The sequence below is a fragment of the Cervus canadensis genome, chromosome 8 (assembly GCF_019320065.1).
Source record: "Cervus canadensis isolate Bull #8, Minnesota chromosome 8, ASM1932006v1, whole genome shotgun sequence".
Classification (NCBI taxonomy): Eukaryota; Metazoa; Chordata; class Mammalia; order Artiodactyla; family Cervidae; genus Cervus; species Cervus canadensis.
In genome coordinates this window covers 80,097,536-80,121,587 of record NC_057393.1, presented here as the reverse complement: position 1 = coordinate 80,121,587, position 24,052 = coordinate 80,097,536, and the positions used below count along the sequence as shown (strand labels likewise).

The following is a 24,052-nucleotide window of genomic DNA, read 5'->3' as shown; positions in this document are numbered from 1 at the left end:
TTGCATTTGTGGGCAGCTGCTTCCAAGACAACCGTGAAGAAAACAAAAAAAGGTTGTGAATGGTGTTAGAGAATCAGCCGTATCCAAGCGTCTGGATCCTGTAAGGAAACAATTATGAGGCAGGAGTGAAGCTTTAGAAGATCGTAGGTGCTTCATCCAAACTCTTCTCTTCCATCCCTGAGGTGGACTCCTGATGAGGGTCTGGGCAAGTCCCAGGAGCGAAGGAGGTAAGCTCGGGGCCCCGGGGCGGGGGTAGGGAGGAGAGCAGGCACCCAGGTCCCTGCTCAGTGCCGGCCTCTCTGCATCAGTCTCCCTGTTCATTCATTGCCTTACACAGCCGTGGATGAAATGACTAGGACAGGGAGTGATCTTGTCATTTAGATAAATACATCCTGTAGACCAGCCATCAGGCTCCTGTGGGTAGGAGGGGATGGGGGTTGGGGAGGGGAAGGAGCGCTGTGAGTGAGGAGGATGCTTCTAAGCTTCTGAATCAGCTTTCCATGAGACCCCAGGAGTCTGGGGCAAAGAGAGGGTCTGAGACAGGCCTCTGAGGGCCATTGCTAGAGATGGAGGGGCGGAGTGGGAGGGCAGAATTATCCACAGACGTGGAAAAGCCGAGGTTCAGTTTCTCAGTTACAGGAGTGGTTGAAAGTGTGGTTCCGGGTGTCCTCAGAAGTCACCTAAGGGAAACGAGGGGCCCTCCCTGAAATCAGTGTGGAGTCCTGGTGTATTGATTGATTAGAGCCTTTCTCCTGCCCCCGGGAGATGTCCTGTGTGGAGAACACACAGACACGGTGGTCCCTTCTCTCCCATCCCCCACCACCCGAGTGTTCATCTCACAGCTGTACTAGGAGGTGGACTGCTGTGCCCACAAAGTTCACATGGGCTTCCTTTCAGTTCCATCCATGTGGTTTCCGTGAGCCAGGTCCTAGGCCTTCCTGTGTGCCCCCAGCCCACCCACACCCACGTGTGGTGGGAAGACAAGCCCGAGTTCTGCCTGGCTCAGCCAGGGGGCCTCCCCGTGTGGCCGAGTCACAGCACAGACAATCTGTGGTGCGTTCTTCCATGGTAGCCTCATTCAAGGACAGGTTACAATTCGCAGAGGCTGCAACTGCATCCACCCCTCACAATGCAGCCCCTGTCTTGGGGGGCAGGGCAAGGGCTGAGCAGCACACACAGGGTAGTAGAAGCAGCCCCACCAGTGGCTACTTGGTGTCCGGGCTGGAGCTGGGCAGAGAGCAGCCGCAGGGCTCCCTGGAGGTCCTGGGGCAGAGCCCGGGATGGGCAGGTAGGGGCCTGTCTCTAAGCCAGAAGGGAGAAGCTTCCAGACATGATTGCATCTGACCTTCTCCTCATGTCTCCTTTCTCTGGCGTGGGGCCTGCAGTGAGCTCAGCTCCTTCGTACTCCTGGGCTTCAGCGTGGGGGAACTTTGTCAAGCTTCCAACCCACAGAAAATTGCCGACCTCTGGAGGCTTGAGGGGGACCCACGATCTCCACACAGAGCCCTTCTCATTCCTGGGGACCTCTGTGGGAGGGAGGAATTGGGGGTGGGGAGTGGGAGAGCTGCTCTGAGTGAGGAGGGTGCTTCTATGCTTCTAAATCAGCTTCCTGAGAGACCCTCACCCCCAACCCTGCTGGCCTGGAGCACTGAGGTCTTCAGAACCTTCCAGAACATTCCTCCGTTGAGCAATCCCAGCCCAGGGCCAATCCCCAGGGAACCTGGAGAAAGAGAAGCTCCCCTTGCTGAGGATCCCTGTATCCTTCTGTTTAAAGGGCCAGAGGGAGGAGAAGGATTCTGAGCTTTTAAGAGAAGGTCTCTCAACAAAACACTTCCTGATGCTCGTCTGACACTAAAAACCTATTCAAGTCATAAACTGCTCCTGCGGAACACGTCTCAAAAATGTATTTATCTAAAGGGCATCTGTGTTTGGTCTCAAACTCAAACGCTCCAAATGTCAGGCCCCAAATGATTTATTTGGGGCCTCCTGTTCCCTCCCCGTGAATTGTCTTCCGGCTCCAGCCCGGCTCCTGTCACCCTTTCCACCAATGTTTACAGACTCAACAGGCTTCTGTCCACACCAAGGAGGCAGCCCAGAGGGAGCTGGGGGCAGAGGGGTGTGCGTGTGCACCGGTAAGGACTGACGCTGTCACAGCAGATGGCCCTGCCCTACCTCCTGCCTCCTGAATGCACCTTGTGCCTCTGCCCAGGCTGTCTTCTTAGCTTCCAGGGCCATTCCTCACGGCAGGTCATCCGACTAGCACCCTGAGTCCTCACCATGTCCCCACGGAGAGGGCCGGGAGATGAATCCAGCACAGTTAAACCAGGAAGCAGGACTTCCCTGGCTGTGCGGTGGTTAAGACTCCATGCTCCCGATGCAGGGGACATGGGTTTGATCCCTAGTTGGGGAACTAAGCTCGCACATGCTGCAGGGCATGGCCAAAAAACAACAACAAAAAGAAAAAAACCAGGAAGCACACTGCGTGCGCGCGTGTGTGCTCAGTGGCTTCAGTGGCGTACAACTCTTTGCGACCCCATGGACTGTAGCCCGCCAGTCTGCTCTGTCTGTGAGATTCTCCAGGCAAGGTTGCTGGGGTGGGTTGCCATATCCTCCTCCAAAGATCTTCCCAACCCAGGGATCAGACCCACGTCTCCTGTGACTGCTGCAACGCAGGCGGATTCTTTACCACTGAGCCACCAGGGAAACCCAGGAAGCATACTGGGTTCCCTTCAAATTGTTTAGATGGAGCATCTGAGTATCGGCTAGGGAGAGGGGTATCTTGGAGCCCAGACTTCTGAGTGACAATTAAGAGTTGAACAACAGAGGGGGCCAGAAGCAGGCAGGAAGACAGAAGGAACAGCCAGTGGAGGTCAGTGGCCACAGAACACGTAGGGAGTCTGAGACCATTGGAGGCAGGGTGGCTCGGGAGCAGAGGGAGGTGGGCCCTGGAGAGGGGCTAGATGCTGAGCTCCCAGCCCCAGCAAGCAAGCCCTTGGGTCTCAGGCTGCTGCACAGAGTCCCCTGACAGCCCTTCATCACAACATATTAACATGCATGAGCTCATCAGCCCCTTTCCAAAGAGGCCCCTGAGAACAGGGCCCTCCAACGCCCACTCTGCCTACAGGAGGCAGGGGTTTCAGTAGACGTGGTCAGGCTTGGTGCTGGGTCTGCAGGGGAACAGAAGATTCCCCAGGACGAGAGAGAGTGTGCCCAGGGGGAACCCCAGCAAGATTGCTGCTGTTGGGGGTGGGGGTGGGGGCTCGGGCACTTTCAATCCACCAGGAAACAGAGTGGAAGCTGCTGGATCAGACAGCCCACTGGGACTCAGCAGGCTCTGGTTTCTCTGCTCTCCCCACAGCGGGGGAGGTTTGGGCTAGGAGCCTGCCCAGCCCAGGAGCCCCAGGGAAAAGCCGGGAAGGTGTTTCTTAGAGCATCAATGCCCAATAAGTACATAGCCATGTATGACTACTTAATTTTACATTATTGTAAATTCAGTTCCTGAGTCGCACCATCCATATCTCAAGTGCTCCACAGCCACACTTGGCTAGTGGCCCTCACATTGGATGGAACAGAGGAGGAAGTTACCACCATCACAGAACATTCTGTGGACAGCACTGGGGATGAAGGCCAGGCTGGCCAGCTTCTCAGCAAACAGGGGTGCTGAGGGGTGCCCACCTGGGCTGGGTGAGGTGTCTACAGCAGAGCTGGGAGCTACCTCCCAACCATGCACCTAGGTTCAGATAGCCACCTTTAGGGAGGTGTTAGAGAGGAAGCAATGGTGGCACCCTAGATCCACCCGAGACAGCGCTCCCCACCTCCCCTGGCCACCCGGGGCTGCTGCCATCACTGAACAAGGTCTTTAGGAGCACTTCCTGGATTGGGGTCGGAAGAACGGGGGTCAGTCAGTGCCCTGCTGCTCGTGGGCTTGTCTGTACGCACAGGGGGCTGGGGGAGCCACACAGGTTATGCCCTCCCACACAGGTTATGTCCCCCTCCTTTCCAGGGACAGCGGCACCCCCACACACACACTGCCTCAGCACCCGCAGGCCTGAGATGGATGTAGAAGCAGCACACCGTGCCTGGAGCTGCACCCACCCCATCCTGGGCAAGGAGGCCTCAGAAGCCATTACAGGACATTAAGGCAATGGACTGCCTATTTGTCAGCACACCAAGAACACAGCAGGCTTTTTCCGCTCCAAAAGATTGCCTGGGTCAGAGCATTCACTCTGCCAATCCTGCAGGCTGTAACCCTCTCAGAGACCAGAACTGCACCTTCTAGAGGGGTGAGGTGAGGCTGCCAAGGAGGTGCTTCATGGGGAGACAAAGACCCCTTATCCCTGCTGGGGCAACAGAGGAAACCCCAAGGCCCACCCTGTCACTTCCCCCACTCCCTGTGGGCAGCACCATCCCCAGAGCTCTGTCTTCTTTGCCCAAAGTCAACTCCCCGGGACATCCGCCCTGACAGACACCCTGCCCCATGTCTCTCCCCATCTGGGGTCACTTGTGAATGCTCTGTGTGTCTGTACCTTATGTGTTGGCGATTGTCCTTGAGAAGTACCCCAAAGGAAGGGTCTTGGCTTAGCTCACTGTAGTTTGAAAAGGGTGCCGGGAAAATAGTGCCCAGCAAGTATTTATTAAATAGATGAACTTTTCAAGAAGAAGAGCAAATGGTAAATGTGCAGATCAGGTGAAATACAGACTCGGATGTGAATTTTTGAGCAAAAACAAGGCACAACTTCATGCTTGTTGATCATTTTAGGTTACATGACCGGGGAGGGACATCCAAGGCCCCTCCCTGTAGACCCTGGCTAAGCAACCCTGCCACAAGGCAGACCTCCCTGGCTTTGTGATTCTGCCCTCCTGAATATGACAGGTAGCATATGCTACCTGTCACCAGTTTTGTTTTGTTTTTCCACTGTGGGCCACAGAACAAATCGAGAGGCATCATCCATCTTACCTGAAGGTTTTGTCATTTCAGTCTGGAAACTGGAGAATTCATAAATAGGCTTTGTGATGGTAAAGGTAAGCTTAATTTTTCATTCACCTCTAGCTAATAACTGATGGGTTGGTTCGCCTTTGCTTCTAGAAGCAAAAGGGAAAAGAAAAGGCTTCCCAGTGACAGGATAATTTGTCAGAAAGTTATGAGTGAGCACAAGCAGGACTGTATAGGAAGTGTGTATTGAATGATATGACATACTGGCTTCTAATTGCTGCTGCCTTTCTGATCAATAATACATGTTTTCAAAAAGCCTTCTGTTTGCATTTACACAATGGGCTGTAACTACTGCAAAGGATCCATTAAGACCTATTTTAAAAAGTGCATTCGTAAAAACTTGTCTAAATCTGCATTACGAGGCAGATTATGAAACTGCCCTGGGAGATGTTTTTTCTAAAGAGCATTCAGGTCATACCTGTTGGACTGGCCAATTCGAGCTCCCTGTTACTGCTATGGCTTGCTTGTAAGCTAGGTCAGTCCTTCTCTTTGGTGTCCTTGAGGCAAGAGGCAGGCACTGCCAGGCCTGAGGCCCCATTAGGTTCCAGTGGTCTCCAGCCAGTGGTACCCTTGGGCTGGGGACTTGATGTGAGCAAAGCCCCCAAAGCCTGGGTGAGGTATGAGCAGAAATCAACCCACCACTCCCGAATGTGTAATTACATGCTCAGATAAGTGCTGCGGTGGCAAAGAGGACTCTGGGGTTCTAGGGCTCTCTCTCCTTCCACTGAGAAAGCTGTAGGTCCTGTGGGGAGGGCTGGAGACAGGCATTGGCTCCTGCAGGCTGGTATCATTGGCTGCCACCCCCATGCAGGTGTGACTTGTTACCTGTGCAGGTGGGAAGCCAGAGCTGGGGCAGCAGACAGCCCGTTTTAGGGGTCACCTGTGTTCTGTGCTACCTGAGCTAGGTCCACTGACCACTCTTGCCTCAGCTCAGCTTCCACAGCTGACGGGAACCAGTGATAACAAGGACAGCTCCTGCCCATTGCCTCGGATTCACCTGTCCTCAGGCACCTAAAGGGAGAGAGCTCTGCTTTCCTGAGGCCCAGAGATGTTGCAAACATGCTGAGGTCACACAGACCAGAGAGAGATGGCTTCGATACAACTCAGAGCCTACCTGCAACCTTCACACCAGGTCACTGCCCCCAGCCTAACATCCAGACAGCACCTTGGACTTTAGAGGACCCCTGGAAGAAGAGCCAAAAAAAAAAAAAAAAGCTCATTTTCTAGACAACCAGAAACAGTGCTGATTCTGTCAAAGCTTCATTTGGGTTCAGCCTCACAGCACTGCCAGGTAGTTACTGTATTATTACTCCCATGTTCTAGTACATGATGAAGACCCCAAGGCCCCAGTGATGCAGCTAGCCTGGTTCTTGTGCTGTGGGGAGGAATGGAGAATAGATTCTTCCAGAGAAGGGGGAGGGAAGCAGGCGAGGGAGGAAAAGGAAGAACAGAGGAAGGAAGGGAAAAGAGCAAGGTGGGGCCAGAAATTCAGAGGAGAAAAACAACTCCATTGGGGTGGCCCATGGAAGGGTGACTGGGGCAAAGAGTTGATGTCAGGCCTCCTGGTGGAGATGGGCCTTGTCTGGGACTCATGGGGGTCTCATAGATATGCAGGACCCAAGGCCAGAAAGCCCAACGCTTCACCTCTGCCCTCTCCTGGATGATTACCTGGTCAGGTCTCTGGGCATACACATGGGGGCGAGTGTACATCCGTGTCCTGCACATGACACAGGTATATGCTCATGCATACATGTGTACATACACAGACGGGGATAAAACTACACATAGGAGGCTCCCTGGACTTTTTTCTAAGAAGAAGGCAATACCCCCATCATAGTGTTAGATGTCCTCTCAAGACCCCCAAGGGTGGTGGTGGAGAAGGAGTGGAAGGGCCTGAGGGGATCAGGCAGGAGCACAGTGTCCAATGGGCCCTTGAGGTGGTCACCCAGAGCACGACTGGACATCCGGCCTGACCAGTGTTAGCCAAGGCTTGGCTGGGGCAGTTCCACAAGGGTGGGGCCAGTTGGAAAGAACGCACCAAGCCACCCCTCTTCATTCTGCATCCTCCTGTCACAGAAGTCTGTGTGTAACAAAGAAGTCTCTCTTGGGATCTCCCTTCCTAACTCAGGTCCCTTTGCTGTGCACAGGCCTCAGCAGCTCAGCCTTGGTGGTTATTATTAGCACCAGAGGTAGGGCCCACCCACACCCAGGGGAGTCCCCCACAGCCAACTCCAGCCCCAGACGTCCAAGAGCCTGAGGCCCTGGGACAACATAAGGTCTGGTGGCCGCAGGGTGGCTCTCCTGAGCTGGTAGCACTGTGCCCTGGCCTTCTGCCAACAGGCTGGCTTGGACATCTCAGCGGGCAGAGCCCCCAGCCAGCCTGTCTTGGCAGCTCCTCCTCCTGACGGCGAGTGACTTCACTTTGACTTCATATCTGCAGTGATGTGCACAGCTCTTACTCAGCTCTGAGCTCAGCCAGGCAGGAGGGCGCGGCTCTGTGCACAGCAGGAAGAAAAGACCCTGAAATAGGGGCACCTCAGGCCTAGGGACCTGGGATCCTCCCACCCCAAGCGCCTATGTGCATCCCATTCCTCTGTGCCCCGGTGGGGGCCAGACCTCAAAAGGCAGCTGGGAGGCGGGAGGAGAACAGTGGACTTTTCCCACAGGAGCCTAGTACCCACCTCCCGCCTCACCCCAGGACCTCCCATGTTAGGGACCCAGAGTCTTCCCTCTTTTTAGTATCAGATGTGTTTATAGGCATCATTTCTTGGAGCAAAAATTAAATTCTTTTGGGCTCCAGTTCCTTCTTGCTACTTGCTCTGCTACCCTGTCAGCCCCACATCCTAAGAATTCTAATGTGTGGTGGGGGGGAAAGGGTATTACCCTCCAAGCATCCCGTTAACGCCGGCTCCCCGTCTCTTTGAAAGGTGTGCCCGGTCAGATTCCTGTTTTCATTGGCTGGACCAGTCCTAAAGAGGGGTTCACAAACTACGGCTAGGACACCCCCAGAGGGACTACGGAAGCCACTCGCCAGGCGCACCCCTGGAGTGCGCAGAAGGCGCGCCGGCTCCGGGTCCCTCGCGGGGGCTCTTCCCCTCCTCCCGCCTCCGGCCGCCAGAGAGGCCGCGCACCCACCGCACCTCCCCCCTCCGCGAAATGGCGGAGGATGCGCGCCGCGCCCGGAGCCTGGAGGCGGGGCGCCTGCCTGGTCTGCAGGTCCGTTCCGGCTCACCCCCAGCCAGTCCGCCCAGACCCCGCATCCCCGCCTGGTTTCCCTGCCCTCTCTGGGCGGCAGGGAAGGTCGAAGCGCAGAGACAGCGAGAGGGCGCACAGGCTGAGGAAGAGTGACTGTGCGTGCGGAGGTGCACGGCTTGGGGCCGCGGCTGCCAGGCCGGTAGCCGGGTCCCGCACCTCGCCCCTACTCGTGCCCCGCCCGGCCTGCACCCCGCGTCCGGCTCTGCTCTCCATACCCTCGCCCCGGGGTAACCGCACCAGGGATCGCCTGGGGAGGTACCCCGCGCCCCGCCCTCACTCCCGCACCCTGGCCCCGCCCCCCGCCGCCCTCCCCGCCCCGCCCCGCCCCTGCTCTCGCCTCGGGCGCAGCCGGCGCCCTCCCAGCCTCAGTCGCGTGCTCCGAGCCCCGCGCACAGCTGCGGAGACTGACCTGGAGCCCGCGCCCCGACCCTCGGTGCCCGCAGTGTTCGCTGCGTCCTCCGCTCCAGGACGGGCATGGGGCGGCCCGGCTGAGCGCCGCACCCCGCTGCTGAGCCCCCCAGCCCAAGGAAGCGTCCCTCTCGCCGCAGCCGCAGCGTGCATCGGCGATGGCGATGGCGAAGGCGACGGCCAGCGCCGTGGGGCTGCGGTTGCTGCTTCTGCTGCTGCCCCTGCTCGGGGAAGGTGAGTTCTGTCGGGGACTGGTGCCCGCGGCGGCCGGGGCGAAGTTGGAGCCGCGCGGTGGAGTGGACGCGTTCGAAAACGCCTTTCTGTTCGCGGCGGGCAGCGGGCCACGCAGTTACTGGCCGCTTGGGCTCCACTGGGAGTGGGGTGGTGTGGCGGGCAGCGCGCCTCGGGCCCCAGGCTGGGCGGGTCTCGGGCCGGAGCGGGACACGGGCCGGGCGCCTGTGCCCAGGGCCCGAGTCCCAGCCGCGCTTGCCTGCCTGGTTGCGCCTCGCGCCACAGCGGCGTCTCGGGGCGAACCGAGTGGATCTTGTTGGCGTTTCGGTGCAGGTGGGGGAGGACGGGTAAGGTAGCCCTAAAAAGCCTACCACTGGGGCAGGAGGAGTTGTGTTTCTATAAACGATTGCTCCGGTCTTGGTTTCCTTGTCACACTCCACGTCGGTGCGTTTCTCCTCCGGCTCTGATATCCTCTCTGGGGTGAGACCGGAGGAGATCTGCTCTTTTTAAAACGGTTGCTTTTCCTTGTGAGTTTTTGACACCCTACTTCTTAAAAATCCCCCAAGCCTGTGGTTTGTAGGGAGGCTGCCCTCGAGGGCCCGCTCGGGCTGGCCCAGCGCCGCCGGCCCTGGCTCCAGTCCCACCCGCGTCTTTAGAGTCCCCTGTTGCTGCTCCGCAGGGGTACTTGAAGGCGCGGCCTTTGGCACCAATTGACAGTTCGGGGCCAACATGCACCAAGCGCTTTTACCATCCTGGAGTGGAGTAGGGCTGTGTGTCGTCAGCATCGGTGCTGGGAGGATTCGAAGTGGCTTTGCAAAGGCTGGTCACTGCCCCCACCTCCAAAACTCTCGACAGATGAATGAACCCCAAGGCTGTGGAATCTGCTCCTTACCGCCCCCCCTCCCCCCCGCCCCGTGGCCACGATTAGTTTCTCTAAAATTGTCCCCGATTTCTTTTTCTTAAATACTTATATGTATGTACTAAATTTCTCTCTGAGAGTAGCCCCCGCCACCCTTCCCCACCTTTCCCTGCGGCCTTTGGGAACACAAGAGGCAGTGAGTGGTTCCCTGCTTCTGGCCCTGGGTCCTGCACTGACGGTGGGTTCACAGGCCTGCCCAAGGTTTCATTTGTATGACTGGATCCTAAGCTCAAGAGTCAGATACTTAAACTAGGATGGGCCCCCAGCCCATCACAGGAAAGGCAGGGGAGAAATCCTTTCCTTGCCCTGGGGAAGAATGGGGGAAGCATTGGGAGTCTGGGGTCAGGGTGCTGTGAGGCGGAAACAGAAGGTTGAAAACAGGGCAGAAGTAAACACAGACAAGGCGTTCAGAAGATCTCTTGTAACTCTGTGTTGCAACTTTGTAGTAATGGGCGGGTGATCAGGTGAGAGGCCGAAGCCAGGGTGGACTGGGCAGCCTCAGAACCTAGCAGAGGACTTCCCATGCCTCTCCTGTGCTTAGCCAAGGTGTCCAGCTGAGGCTAGGAGGACTGGACTGGGAGCGGGGCCGCCAGCATGGACCTGTGACACTTGGTAGGAATGCAAGTGGCTTTTTCACAGCCTGGACTTAAGGAGTTGGGTGGTGGGAGAAAGGCCCTCCAATCCAGGGAAAGCAGGTCTCCTGCCCCACCCACTCTTCCAACAGGATGAGTAAGAAACTGATTGACGACACTGAGAGTGGAGAGGTGGCCCCGCGGTACTCAGGAGGAGACAGCTGGGCGTTTGGAGAGGCCTGCGGGCACACTACTCAGAGTGGCAGTTCTGGAGCTCTCTCAGTGTGGCGCTCCAGACTGCCGCAAGTGAGCGGGGGCCACTGCTCCGGGACTCGCCCAGGCTGGGAGTAGCCCGGCCTCGGGGCGCCCCCTTGTGGATGCAGCCCTTCAGTGGCCGTGCCTGTTACCTGGGGTATGGGCTGGGTCTCTAGGGGATGAAAGCCCTCCCTGCTGGCCTAGACCTACCTCCCCCAGACCGGAAGCTCTCTTCTGTGCTGGATGACTGATGAGAGGCTGGGTAGGGAGGCAACCAGATGGAGCGGCAGTGGCCTGGACCCCAGTGTTAGGGAAGGAAAGCACTGCCTCAGGGCTGGCAGGGATGGGCTAGAGGGCTCAGGGGTGCTCAGACCAAGGTCATAGGACATCACCAGACCCCTAGTGTGTGCCCCTCTCCATGTGTACACACTCTCATTGTGTAAGAATGCACACGCCTTCAGAAAAAGGCGCCATCCCAGACACAGACTCCCAGAGTAGGGCAGTACTCCTCACCCACACTCTGGTATCTGTGTGAGGGCACATATGGGCACACACGGGCACACACACACACACTTGAATCCATGCTCACACACTCTCATGCTCACTCTTGGTGATCACCGAGACACCACTGCCCTTTCTCAAGGATATGTGATCATGAGGCCTGTGGACACACTCACACCCATGCTCGGCCCCTCACCCTACACCCTTATCTGGGAAACCCAGCCCCCCTCCCTGCTACTCCCACACATTGCGACCCCCATGTGTATACACAGGGACACCTGCTCCTCCCTATTCACACTCAGGGGGCACAGCCTGTCCACCTGGGGCATCCTGGACCCATCTAGAAGTTGTTCTCAGAAGAGTGTGTGGCGTTTTACTGCTCCAGTGCAGGTACAGATGTCCCCGTGGCATGGATGAAGAGACTCATTCCCAGCTTCCAGGGCTCTCGCTGAATGTCTCAGGCTGACCGCTCACCCAGCACCTTCTCCCTGACCCCCTGCTCTTCCTCATGAGGCCTCGCACCTGCCATCTTCCTGGCCTGGCTTCTGGGTTCCCGTTTTGCTCAGTACCTCTGCCCACAAGGAGAGACCTGCCCCCTGTGCCTGCACGCCCCTGGGGCCTCTCACTCCCAGTACTGGCCATGACTTCCAGCCTGCTCTCCAGGCTGTGGGCCCTGCCCCTCTGCAGTTGGACCTGGGTGTGCCACTTTTGCCGGGACCAGCAGGTGCCAGCGCAGCCCCTCAGCCAGGAAGACTGCTCTGCCGACCTCTTTGTTTCTCTTTCTGCCCCTTCCCTCTCTGGCCAGGGACGAGTGGTGGTGTGCTTCACCAGGCTCACCTGGGCCCCCCTAAGCCCTTCTGGCCTCTGAGAGCTGCCTGCGCCCCACACTGACTGTCCTGGGCCCTAGCAGAGTCCAGCCTTCTGAGGGAGCAAGGGGCTGGGTCAGCTGGTAGGCTCCTAAGAGTGGGGTCTGCGAGCAGAGAGCAAATGGGGAAGTTTATTGAGACCATTGCAAAATTGCCTTTATTCTGCAGAATTGCATTAAGGATGGCTAAGTAAATCACTGTTTCCTTGGTGGTGTGAAGAAAATGGGATTCTTTTACCTAATGGGGTGCTAATGGCCTTTTAGCCAGGGGAGGAGAAAACAAATTAAAAATTATGGGATCTGTTAACCTGGAGTATGGGGTGCCAAGCGGAAGCGGGGTGGGGGGGGGCAGGAAACTGCTGCCTTGCCTGAGGGCTTCTCCCCCTGTGACCCAAAAGAGGTGTCCTCTGCCCATTGGTCTTAACTGGATAAGGTGATGCCAGCAACGGCCACCCCAGGGGGCCCACGGCATGCTGATCCTGTGCTCAGCACCGCCTGTCTGCTACTCACTGTATCCTCCCGAAACCCTGAGGGATGTGGCTTTGTATTCCCATTTCACAGGTAAGAAAACTGAGGCTCCCACAGCCCGTGTACCTGAGCCCGTGAAGAGGACTTCATGACTCTGTGGCCCTGGTCCTCTGGTTTTCAGCAAGCCCCTCCTCTGGGCCAGCGGTGGTGGGGGCCTGCAACAGGGCTCAGGAGGAGTCCGGGGGTGGGCGTGGGGAAGGTCGCCCTGAGTCTGCTCACCCACTGGTCACCCTCTGGTGGGGTGCTCCAGGGGCCCGAGGGACAGCCTGGCCTGGGTCTGGGACGGAAGTGTGCTGCCATGCTCCCCAACACCTGAGTCAGGAGCCCCCAGGACTCGGGCTGATTCTCAGCTGATTCTACATCAGCTACAGCTGATGTCTGGGAGTCCTACAGGTCCAGGAACTGCCTCCAGGTGGGATCCTGTCATAACTGGCCCCAGGGGAGGGGGCGTGCTAGTGGTGTAGGCTGAGAGTGTGACCCTTGCACCCGCCTCTGCCTGGGGACCTAGAACCTGACAGAAGCCACTGTGCTGAGGAGTGGGGGGGGGGCAGGGGCTGGGCTTCAGGGCACATGGGTGTGACCGTGTCTCCTTACCTGGATTCCAGGACATTCTGGGAGAAGAAAGTGCCCGCTGGGCTCCCCAGGAAAGAGGCAGAGCTGGAGAAGTGCCCCCCAACAACGGTATTGCTTCCTTCTATCCTGAAGAAGTGGCTAGTCTCCACTCTGGAGACCCACCCCCTTCCTGTGGATGTGGGGGAGGACACTTCCTCATGTGGGGGTTGTGTTCAGGCTCCAGTCCCTCATCTTCTCCTCTTCATTTCCTTCTCTTCTTCCTCCTGATTTCTGCAATTGTTTTTCTGAGAGAGTGACTTAATAGTAACAATAACAGTACTGGTGAGCAGCCCACATACACGCTCCGAGGGACCACCTGCCACCCAGGCAGCTTCTCCAGGACTAGGGGTGCACCCGGGGAGAATGCAGAAGGTGACTTTGACCTCAGAGCTGTCTCCATATAGGAGAAATGGGCAGTAAAGGAAGCGCCAAGCTGTCATTTATCTCAAATGTGTGTGTGTGATATCAAATGGAAGTGCGTGGCAGAAGGCAGGCTATGGGGCAGGGTGGAAGCGGGGATGGTGGGCTGCCAGGCAGGAAAGGGGCCCTTCTGGGCTTGGGCCACAGGGTGTGATGGCGGTGGAGGACATCCCCCTCCCTCCCTCCCTCCCTCCTTCCTTCTCACTTGCTTCCCCTGGGTCTTCAAGGGCAGAGTGCTATGCTTTATGGGTGGGCGTGCTTCAGCTCCTGGAAGGCTGGGGGGTTGGTGTGACTCAGAGAGATCACCCAGGGCCATGACCTGGGTGGTCTCAGAGGGGCCTGAAGGGGTATGAAGACTCAGGCCTCCAGAGCCCACACGGCTTTCCCTCCCTACCCCAGAGCAGCGGACTGGCAGCCCAGGTCCCCCTCCCCGACCCCTGTGTTCCCATGCTCAAGGGAGGCTGTGGCTCCCAAGACAGAGCTCCGCCATACCTGAGAGGACCTGAGGGTATTGTCCTCTTTGGGCTGAAGCCCTGGGAGCCCCTGTGGACGGGGCCCACTTCCTGCCTGGCTTCACCTCCCAATCCTCCCACCATCCGCCTTCCCAAGCTCTGGACCAGACGAGACCTGGGCTTCCATCAAGCTCTGGCCTCACAGCTGGGTAACTGTGGGAGCCCCTGGCACCTGTCCCTGAGGCTGGAGCCTGAAAGCCAGTGGCCCTATCAGCTGTCCACTGCAAGACCCTGGGCAAGGTAGGGTGGGGCGAGAGAGAGCAGGGAGGTAGAACTGACGCCCCCTAGAAAGCGTGGTTGTGGGGGTGATGACGCCAGCAGGAGCTTGGGGAAGGCAGTTCAGGCACCACCTGGGCCCTCAAGGAGAGCAGGTGGCCAGCCCTGAGCAAACACCTCTGTTTGCTTTTGCCTGGTGAGCGGCTCCACAGAGTAAAGCAGCTAAGGCACCACTGTAGAAAGGTCACCTGTGCACCTGGACAGGTGTGTGCCCACCTGTTGGTCCGGCCGATGCAGGCTCTCCGTGACATCAAGGATACCTAGTGGGACTGGGGGCCTCTGTGGCGGGCAGGGCTCAGTTCTGGGACCCACTCAGGGGAGACGCCCCTGCCCCTGCAGACCCAGGTCCTGGGGGCCCCAGCCCACCGCCCCCAGATTCAGGTACTGGGACTTTACTTTATCCCCATCTTAAGCCTTCACTTTTCTGACCTGGGAGCTACTGTCTGGGTTCCACAGGGCCCTGGGCTCCAGAGAAGTATCTAAGGGGCAGGGTGGCTGGGAGAGAGAGGCAGAGCTCCAAGCTGTGTCCTGAGTACCAGCTCTGACTGCCCTGTGATTGAAGAAACGATTCTGCTTCTGAAACAATCAGAACCTCCCTGGTGAGACGATGGACATCAGAACTGGTTCTAGTCCCCCATTCCTGCCTATGGGATTGCCAGAAAACTCCAGTGGTTCTTGGTCTTAGCAAAAGGGGGAAAGAAACCATATAAGTTCCTATGCTTTAATTAACAAAAAAAGGAAAAGAAAAACTATAAGTTCCTAAGCTTTAACTAACAGCCTGGAAAATGCTTGGGAAGATACATGTTCTGTGTGCCAGAACCTGAGAGTGAGACAGGTGTGGGGGTGGGGGGCGATCTGGGGTGCACAGCGTGGTGGTGAGAGTCCGAGTGGAGGGAAGGAGTTTATGGAGTTTCTTTCTCAAGTTTTTCTGCCCCTGAAACAGTCAAAGACACAGATACGGTGAAACAGCGAAAGACCCAGAAGCTGGGGGGCTGGTTCTGAGTGTGCTTTCTCCTTCCCTCCTCCCCTATCCTGCCCTTCCAGCATTGCCCGTGGTGCATCTGCTGCTGTCTCGTTTTTTTTCTTTCTGGGAAGGAGGAAGGATGGAATCAGGGCTCCATTCCGCCACCTCTTGGCCATGACATGGGTGCAAGGTGACCGTGTACTCTGTGCTGTGAGCACATGCTTTGTCACTGGGTTGAGCCTCCTCATCAGATTGGCACCTGCAGGGGATCTTTACAGGAGATCACACATGTGCCTCCACAGAGCCTTGAGAAGTCTCCCCTGGGACCCTCTTGAATCTTCTTCTGCAGCCTCCTATCCCCTGTACCTCTGTGAGCAGGAAAGACTGTGAACTTGGGGGTGACATGAACCCCCAGTCTCAGTGTCTCAACACTGTTCATTTGTCTCCTGCTCCCTGCCCCCTGCCCTTGGCAGCCACTCCACACCTGACTGTGTGCACAAGAGGGGCCCAGAGCCCTGAGGAGTCGGGTCTGTAGGGCCCTGGGCTCTTTGCCCATTTCCACAGGCTGGAACCCTATCACAGGGTCCTTTTCTCTTCGAGAGAAGCCGGTGTGCAGAGGAGAGCATGGTGGTTTGGTGGGATGCACACTGGGGCAACCGTGCAGGCTCCTGGGGTCCGCTCTGGACTTGTGCCCCTGCGTCTTCCAGGGTGGTCTCTCCTGTGGAGATGGGGGGAAGAACAGGGTGGTAAACAACTAAAATTCACTTCTTTTGAGGTATGAAATTCACATAACAAAATTAGAGTGAACAGTTGAGTGGGATTTAGTACATTCACAGCATTGCATATTCATCACCCCTGTGTAGTTCCAGAACATTATTGTTAACCCCCCAAAGGAAACCCCATGCCCATTAGGCAGTGCGCCTAGTCCCCCCACACTAGCCCCTGGTAACTGCCATTCTGCACCTGTCTCTATGGACTTGTCTATTTTGGATATTTAAAATAAATTGACCTTTCATTTGTATCCAGCTCCTTTTACTTGGTTGGAGGTACATCCATGTTGTAGCATGTATTGGTATTTCATTCCTTTTTAAGGGTGAGTAATATTACATTGCATGTATTGGGTTGGCCAGGAAGTTTGTTTGGGTTTATGAACTTTCGGGCCAATGCAACATGTATCACATTTATTTATTCATTCATGTCGGGGGACATTTGGGTTGTTTACATCTTTTGACTTTTGTGAATAATGCTGCTGTGGATATTTTTGTGTGAGTATCTGTTTGAATCCCTGTTTTCAGTTCTCTTAGGTATTTACTTTGGAGTAGAATTGCTGGGTCCTATGTTAATTTCAACTTCTCTGTTTTGAGGAACTGCCAAGCTATTTTCTGATAACAACTGAAACATTGTACAATTTTACCAGCTGTGTGTGAGAGTTCTAGTTTTACCACATCCTCACCAACAGGTTACTTTCTATTTATATTTTTAAATTGTATCCATCTTCTTGGATACAAACAGTGTCCTCATCTATGGTTTTGATTTGCTTTTTCTTAATTATCAGTGATGCTGAGAATCTTTTCTAGTGCTTCTGGGCCATTTGTATCTTTTTTTTGGAGAAGCAACTATTTTGCCCCTGTTTTAATTGGGTGGACCTTCTTTTGTTGTTGAGTTTACTTTGCTTTATCAAATTTCCACCAGGTGTTGCCAAGAAGCAGTTTTTGGCCAGAAACATTTCAGTGTCCGAACCCCAGGTCCCTTTTGAAGAGGACATGGCTTCATCCAGTGTCCTTCTGTGGGGTTGAGTCATTGTGACCCCACTGGGACCCTAAGGATAGTCTCAGAAGACACCCTAAAGCCACATTGAGCTCAAATGTCCCAGAAGCAATGGTGTCCCTTCTTATAAGTGAGATGCCAGTGCCCAAGGACCATTCTGTAGAAGATCTGGGGCTGGGGAGGAAGATGCAAGGTTCTGGGGACCAGTGACCTACTCAGCCCGCTTGACAAGGCAGGACTGAGCAATAGAAGAACCCAGGGCTGCCCTGTCTTTGGTTCAGTTCAGTTCAGTCGCTCAGTCGTGTCCGACTCTTTGCGACCCCATGAATTGCAGCACGCCAGGCCTCCCTGTCCATCACCAGCTCCCGGAGTTTACTCAAACTCATGCCCATCGAGTCAGTGATGCCATCCAGCCATCTCATCCTCTGTCGTCCCCTTCTCCTCCTGACCCCAATCTCTCCCAGCATCAGGGTCTTTTCCAACGAGTCAACTCTTCGCCTCAATCCAGACTCTAAAAATAACCAGGCAGATCTGGCGTAAGTTGATTACCGTAATTGCAGCTGTGTGATGTCGTACTGCCAGTTCCTTGAAGCTGTTTTCCTGGGACAGCAGAATGTACCAAAGCAGTGTGCCCCACCCCTCGCACCCAGAAGCTGCATGAGTGCTGGGACCCTGCTCAGGGTGGGAAGATCTTGACTGGGGGGTTATCAGGAAGCCTTTGTGGGCCCAGGGAGGTCTCATTCAGGAGTCAGGGAGGAGGCGGCTCCTTGCCAGACTGTCCTGTGGATGCTTCTGGGACTTTGTATGCTTCCCTTTTTCTTCCTCTTCCCACACAGTATCTTGGAGATTTTTGCTCTTTATTCAGACTCCTGGTTATTTATTGCAGGTTGACAAGTGCTTGGTTTTGGAAATGAAGGGTAAGGCTGGAAAGGAGGAAGCAGGTTGGAGACATGGTCTTCCTGACCTTCCAGAGTCAGTCAGCATCCTCTCTCCCTGCCTCTGGGACCTTCCTGGTTTTCCAGGAGGTCCTGGCTGGGGGAGCTCTGAGCTCTGTAGTAGAACTGGGTGTAAGGGAGAACTAGTGTGTAAAGACACCACACCAGTATGAGGCAAAAACACACATCCTCCCAGCAGCCTGGGTCACCCTTGTACCAGAACTCGTCTGCTGGTGGTCAGCCCCTGTGTGATCCCTTCACAGCCCGAGGCTGGGGCCGCAGCTGTGACCCAGCAGACACTGACCAGGACCCCAGTGCATTCCCTCTTGCCTGTCCCTCTGCCCTCCTCTTTCCTGGGACCATCCTGCATCACTGCATCTGATTTGCCTCAGTGGCAGACCTGGGTCCAGTGTCCTCTCCTTGACTTTGTGATGAAGGTCAAAAGAGCACAGGGACCATACCCAGGTTAGACTGAACTCCTCCAAAGGGAAGAATTACCCTTGGCAATTTCCACGCCCCCACCCCCCGGCAAGACTCTCAAGGGAGGTGCCAAGAGACCCCGAGACTCCAAGGCTTCCTCCTTGGGAAGCTGCCCCTAGGACTCTGGACACTGGGCTGAATGAATTCAGTTAGTCTCACTCTAAGGGTCAGAATGTTAGTCTGCTTTTATTTTTTCATTTGTTTTGTTCGTTGAATAAATGCTGCTGACGACAAGTTGTCTTTAATAAACCACAAGTTCTTTGCAAAAAAAAAAAAAAAAAGAGAGGGAGAAAAGAGGAGAAGTGGCTCTGGCTCCCACCAGTAGGTGCTTGGTCCCAGCAGCCCTTCCAGGGAGGGTCCCTGTCCCTGTTCACAGCTGGGAACAGACGCAGGGAGGCTGAGCACTGAGCGGGCCATGCAGCAAGACAGAGAAGGAGCATGGCCGGGGCCTGGCTCTGCACTTGTCTCTCTGCTTTCACGAGTCATGCTTAAATCTCTCCTTTGTATCTAGACTCACTTCTGAAGGTGAAATGTGTGTGTGTACGTGCATGCATGTGCACGTGTGCACGCACACATGCTCAGTTGTATCCTACTCTTTGCAACCACATGGACTCTAGCCCTCCAGGCTCCTCTGTCCATGGGATTCTCCAGGCAAGAATACTGGCGTGGGTTGCCATTTCCTCCTCCAGGGGATCTTCCCCACCCAGGTATCGAATAGTAGGATCTAACAGCAGCAAAGAAAAGGACCCCTCAAGGCTCAGTCCTGTGTCCAGGGGGCATGGGCACATCAGGCCCCCAGCATCCCCAGGTACCTGCACACTCAGCAGCCTTGACCATGTCCATCCCTGTTGGACAGCGCTGGCTGAGCAAACTCCCCCCCGTTCATGCCTTCCTGGGCCTTTGCTCTGTTTCACTGAGATATGAAAGAGCAAATTTCCACGAGGAGACTTTTAAGGGCACCTGCATTTTTGAGGAGGCTGAAGAAGACTATGGAGGATTATTTAGGTTGCATTTTCCACCTGGTCAGCAAGCAGGTGGATGGGTGGCCTGGAGTCCCAGGTCATGGTGCCCTGGCTTTTCCACATGTGTGTGCACAGCCGTCACCGAGCAGAGGAGCCTGGTGGCCACGTATACCTAGGAGTAGAACCCTTAAGTCCTGGCTCACTCACTCTGTACAGCCTTGGGCGAGGTAGCCTCTCTCTGCCTTGGTTTCCTTGCTCTAAGACAGGAACCAGAAGTTGTCCTTACCTCTGGCAGTTGTCCTGTCCATTAGTAGGGTGATGCACGTGAAGCATTTGGAATAAAGCTTCTCAGGAAGAATGCATTTACTTGCCAAAAAGTTAGTTTGGGTTTTTTTGTAATATCGTGCTTTAAAAACTCAAACGACCTTTTTGGCCAACCCAATAAAGAAGTCTCACTCGTGCTTAGTCAAATCCAACTCTTTGCAACGCCATAGACTGTAGCCCATCAGGCTCCTCTGTCCATGGGATTCTCCAGGCAAGAATACTGGAGTGGGTTGCCATTTCCTCCTCCAGGGGATCTTCCCGAGCCAAGGATCGAACCTGTGTCTCCTGCATCGCAGGCAGATTCTTTACCTGATGAACCTTTGGGGAAGCCCTTGCTGGTTAATGGTAAACCTGGGCTGGGCGAAACCGGTGCTGGGGGGAGGGGCAGAAAGGGGCAGGACCATGGCTGTTCAAGGAGGTCCAACGAGGTGACAGATTTGTTGAGATCTGAATCATAGTGCCCTGCTGGGTGTGAGGGGGACAGTTGCTGGGCAGCAGCACCAGAGTCAAAGCCTGGGATGTCCTGACCGGTCGCCAGGGCTGACCTGACCAGGCCGGGGCTGACACACCTGCCGTTGGCTGGGGCCACAGAGCGCAGGAACCCCAGAGCCAAGGGAGCCTGGTGACCTGCAGAACAGTCATCATCAGGCCACTTGGGTGGCCAGTCTTTTTCCAGTCAGGCTTTGCCCTGGGTAAAGAAATTAATTGTAACCTAATTGGCAGTTTCCTTTGCATAGAAGCCAGAAGGAACTGCTAGTGAGGCTGGTGATTAACTCAGCGGCAGCTGGGAAATCACATTTGGGCATGAGTGTCCATCATCTGAGCGAGGCTGTTGCAGCTGGTCCAGGCGGGTGGGGACGTGGGTGGTGGCCACGGGTGCCTGCTGGGTGCAGCCTGGCCCTCAGGCCTCTGGGAGCAGAAGGTTGGGGCCTGGGCACAAGGGAGGAATTTGGGCTGCTGGCTCCATGCAGCTGGGCTGCAGATCTCATCTGCACACCTCACTACCCGAAACTTCAGCCACACCCTGACCCCTTCCTGCCCATCAGCAGAGGACTACGTAGATGGCATGGCAGAGGAGGGGGTTGTCAGGAGACCTAGGCCTGGTTGCAGTTCCATTCTGAGAGCAAGAAGTGAATTCTCTTTCTCAGAATTGGGAAACAGATGGGGAGACTGAGTTCTACAGTAAGAGCTCGGATAAGGTGAGCAAGTCAGAGCTTTTCACGTGTGGAGGAAGGAACCTGTACCTACAGGTTTGTGGTGCCTCTGAGGCAAGGCCTGGTCCTCGGGTCTCTCCTCCTCTCTCCAGGCCACCAGCCACCCTGTCCAGGCAGGGCCCACACAGACAGGTGTGTGGGGAGACACAGTACCCTTGCATGTGATCGCCTGCCCTGCCCCCCGTGGACCACACGATGAGGCTCAGTCTGAAGGGATGATGGAGGGAAAGCCTGCAGAGCTGGGCTATGTGTGAAGCCCCTGACCAGACAGGCAGGCAGGTGTCTGGGCTGGGCACTAGACAGAATCCTCAGGAGCGTGGAGAGCCCCGGGCATCCAGGGTGAGCCAGGGTGGCTGCTCACTCCTCCTTGTGTGCCAGGCCTTTGTGCCAGCTGGCCTTTGTTGGGTGCCCAGTCCGGACCAGGAAGGCCACTCAGCCTGTGGCCACAGTGGCACACAGGCTGTCCACTGAGGGCTGCCGGCAGCATTTGGGAAGAGGGAATTTAAGACTGGAATTGAGGCTGCTCTCATGGTGACTAGTGTCCTCACTGGGCACCAAGTAAAGTAGCTAGCCCTGGCTTGTATTCACCACCCATGTATGCACTTAGCTGTCCAGCTTTGGGTACACCTGCACAGGCCAGAGTTTTCTTGATGATTTTGTAGAGAGGCTTCAGTTCCCAGCATGAGGACTGGGGCAAGCTGTCATATTCCCTGCAAGGAGGCACTGGCTTGTGACATCTAAGCTGAGCCCAGGACCCGTGAACAGAGGTGGCTGACTCTCAAAGCGAGGTGTCTGTGAACCATCAAATTACTAAAGCCCACCCAGGCATTCTCTTCTCGCCTGCTCTGTGCCAGGCATCAGGCAAGGTTCTGGGAATGCAGCAGTGAACAGGACAGGCCCGGGCTGGCTTTGTGGGTCTTTCCAGTCCAGCTTTCTTCCCACATCTTATGTGGGTCAAACCTGGCAAAGCTGCTTCATTTGGAAGCCTCTGGATGCCTAGCAGAGTGATGATGGTGGCGATGGTTGGAGGGTGGAGTGATGGTGGGTGGTGATGGTGTAGGCATGGTCAGCAGTAGTGGTGAAGCTGGTGGGTGAAGGTGTGCGGTGATGGTTGTGGGGAGGGTGGTGATGGTGTCAGTAGTGGTTAGGGTGTGGGGATGATAATATAGTGGGGGGCTGGAGTTCAGGTGAAGTTAGTGAAGGTGGTGGTGATGCTGTGTAGGTGAGGGGGGTGAAGGTGATGGTGCTTGTGGGGAGAGTGGTGATCATGGTAGTGGTAATGGTGTAGCTGGGGGTGGTGATTGGGGTTGGGTAATGGTGGTGATGGTGGTGATGGTTTTATGGCCACACACAGGAGGTACTGAGCATCCCATCAGCCCCATTTCTGGCCACAGTGGGGCTGGCCTGCAGGGCCCTCTCTGCACTCATAGGCACGGGCTCTCCCGACCTGTGCTTTTTTCCTAAAAAGCCAAAATTACATTACAATCCCTTGCAAAAGCAGCCTCCACCTGGGACAAAAAATGGAGATTGTGGGGTGTGTGGAGCATCCTACAGGGTGACCCTGCCTGAGAGTGCACACGTGTGTGTGTGCATGTGTGTGTCATTCTGCCTAATGTCTCCCAGTTGGCAGTGTTCCTCAGTTACCAGGCCATCATCTCCTGAGCCGTGGTCAGTGATTTTGTTCTTAGGTGTCCTCAGGGTTTCTTTGCTCAATGCCAACTCTGGCCTCACCCAGGCAGGGTGCTGTGTGCCCCACACGAGCTTCATGGGGCAGGGAGGGGCATCCGTGAGGCTCCATCGCGCTCATCCTGCCACTGGCCACCCACCTGTGGCTCCCTGTGCCTGTCAGACCAAGCCAGGGGGTCTTGACCAAGGTGATATCACCCATCTCTCTGATGCCCTGCCCCCTCTCCTATCCCAAAGTCTCACTGTTCTCCAAATGTGCCCAGCTGTTAACCTCCTGCCCACCTTCCCCCTGCCCCGCCCCCCCCCCGCCACCTTCCCCCGCCCCCGCCACTCTGTGCTTGAAACCATTTATGTATTAGTTTGTTCCTTCCTGGATTCATTTGTTGTTTCACTCACTAGTTTGTTGTTTCAGACAGATTGTGACATGATCTGACTGACCCTGGCTGCTCTGGGGCAAGTGGCCTATGGGGTCAAGAGTGGTCTCAAGGACGGACTTCCCTGGTGGTCCAGTGACTAAGACTCTGTGCTCCCAAAGCAGGGGGCCTGGCTTCAGTCCTGGTCCAGGAACTTAAATCTTGCATGCCACAACTAAGATCCAGTACAGCCAAAAAAAACGAGTGGGCTCAGGGAGGCTCGGTGGTCCTCTAAGTGGAACTGAGATGAGGGAGAGGATGGAGCGAGTTGGTACGGATGTCTCTGGTACTTGGGTGGAGGTCAGGGCTGGTGAACGTGGCATTCCTTGGCCCAGAGGCAGCCATTCGAGCTGTGGGACTGGCTGCCATTTGCTTAAGGATGCTCTGGAGAGAACACCTAGAAGATAAGCTGAGACGGAGGAAACCCACATGGGGGTGAGCAGGCTGGCTCATCAGAATGAAATAGGAAAGCACCAAACACAGGAGGTCCTGAAGCAACCAGAGAGAAGAGAGAACCAAGAAGGGAATCATCAGAACGAGTACAGAGCTCTCAGAAGCAGGACAGCAGGATCACGCTTTTGAAGGACAGAATAACTGTCCTGTAGAAGTCTCAGGGCTTCCCAAGTGGGCTTCCCAGTTGGCGCAGTTGATAAAGGGTCTGCTTGCCAATGCAGGAGATGCAGATTCAATCCCTGGGTCGGGAAAATCCCCTGGAGCAGAAAATGGCAACTCCCTCCAGATATTCTTGCCTGGAAAATTCCATGGACAGAGGAGCCTGGCAGGCTACAGTCCATGGGGTCACAAAAGAGTTGGACATGACTGAGCACTCACACACACAGAATTCTCTGCCCAGCAGAAGCACCTTTCAAGAATGAGGTAAAAGTGTTTTTAAAAAGAGGGGCAAGGAAAACAAAGACCCAGATTCATGTTTCTGTGAGTGTATGAGGTGGAAGGGGCGTG

General features: G+C 55.7%; 1 protein-coding gene across 1 annotated transcript in view; it reads left to right on the top strand.

Moving 5' to 3' along the window:
• Nucleotides 1-8,674: 8,674 nt before the first annotated feature.
• Nucleotides 8,675-24,052, top strand: part of RET (ret proto-oncogene) — a 40,298-nt gene continuing 24,920 nt past the window's right edge. The window contains exon 1 of the mRNA XM_043477300.1: nucleotides 8,675-8,890. Coding sequence (XP_043333235.1) covers nucleotides 8,815-8,890 — 76 coding nt within the window. The 5' untranslated portion in view covers nucleotides 8,675-8,814. The remainder of the gene's footprint in view (nucleotides 8,891-24,052) is intronic.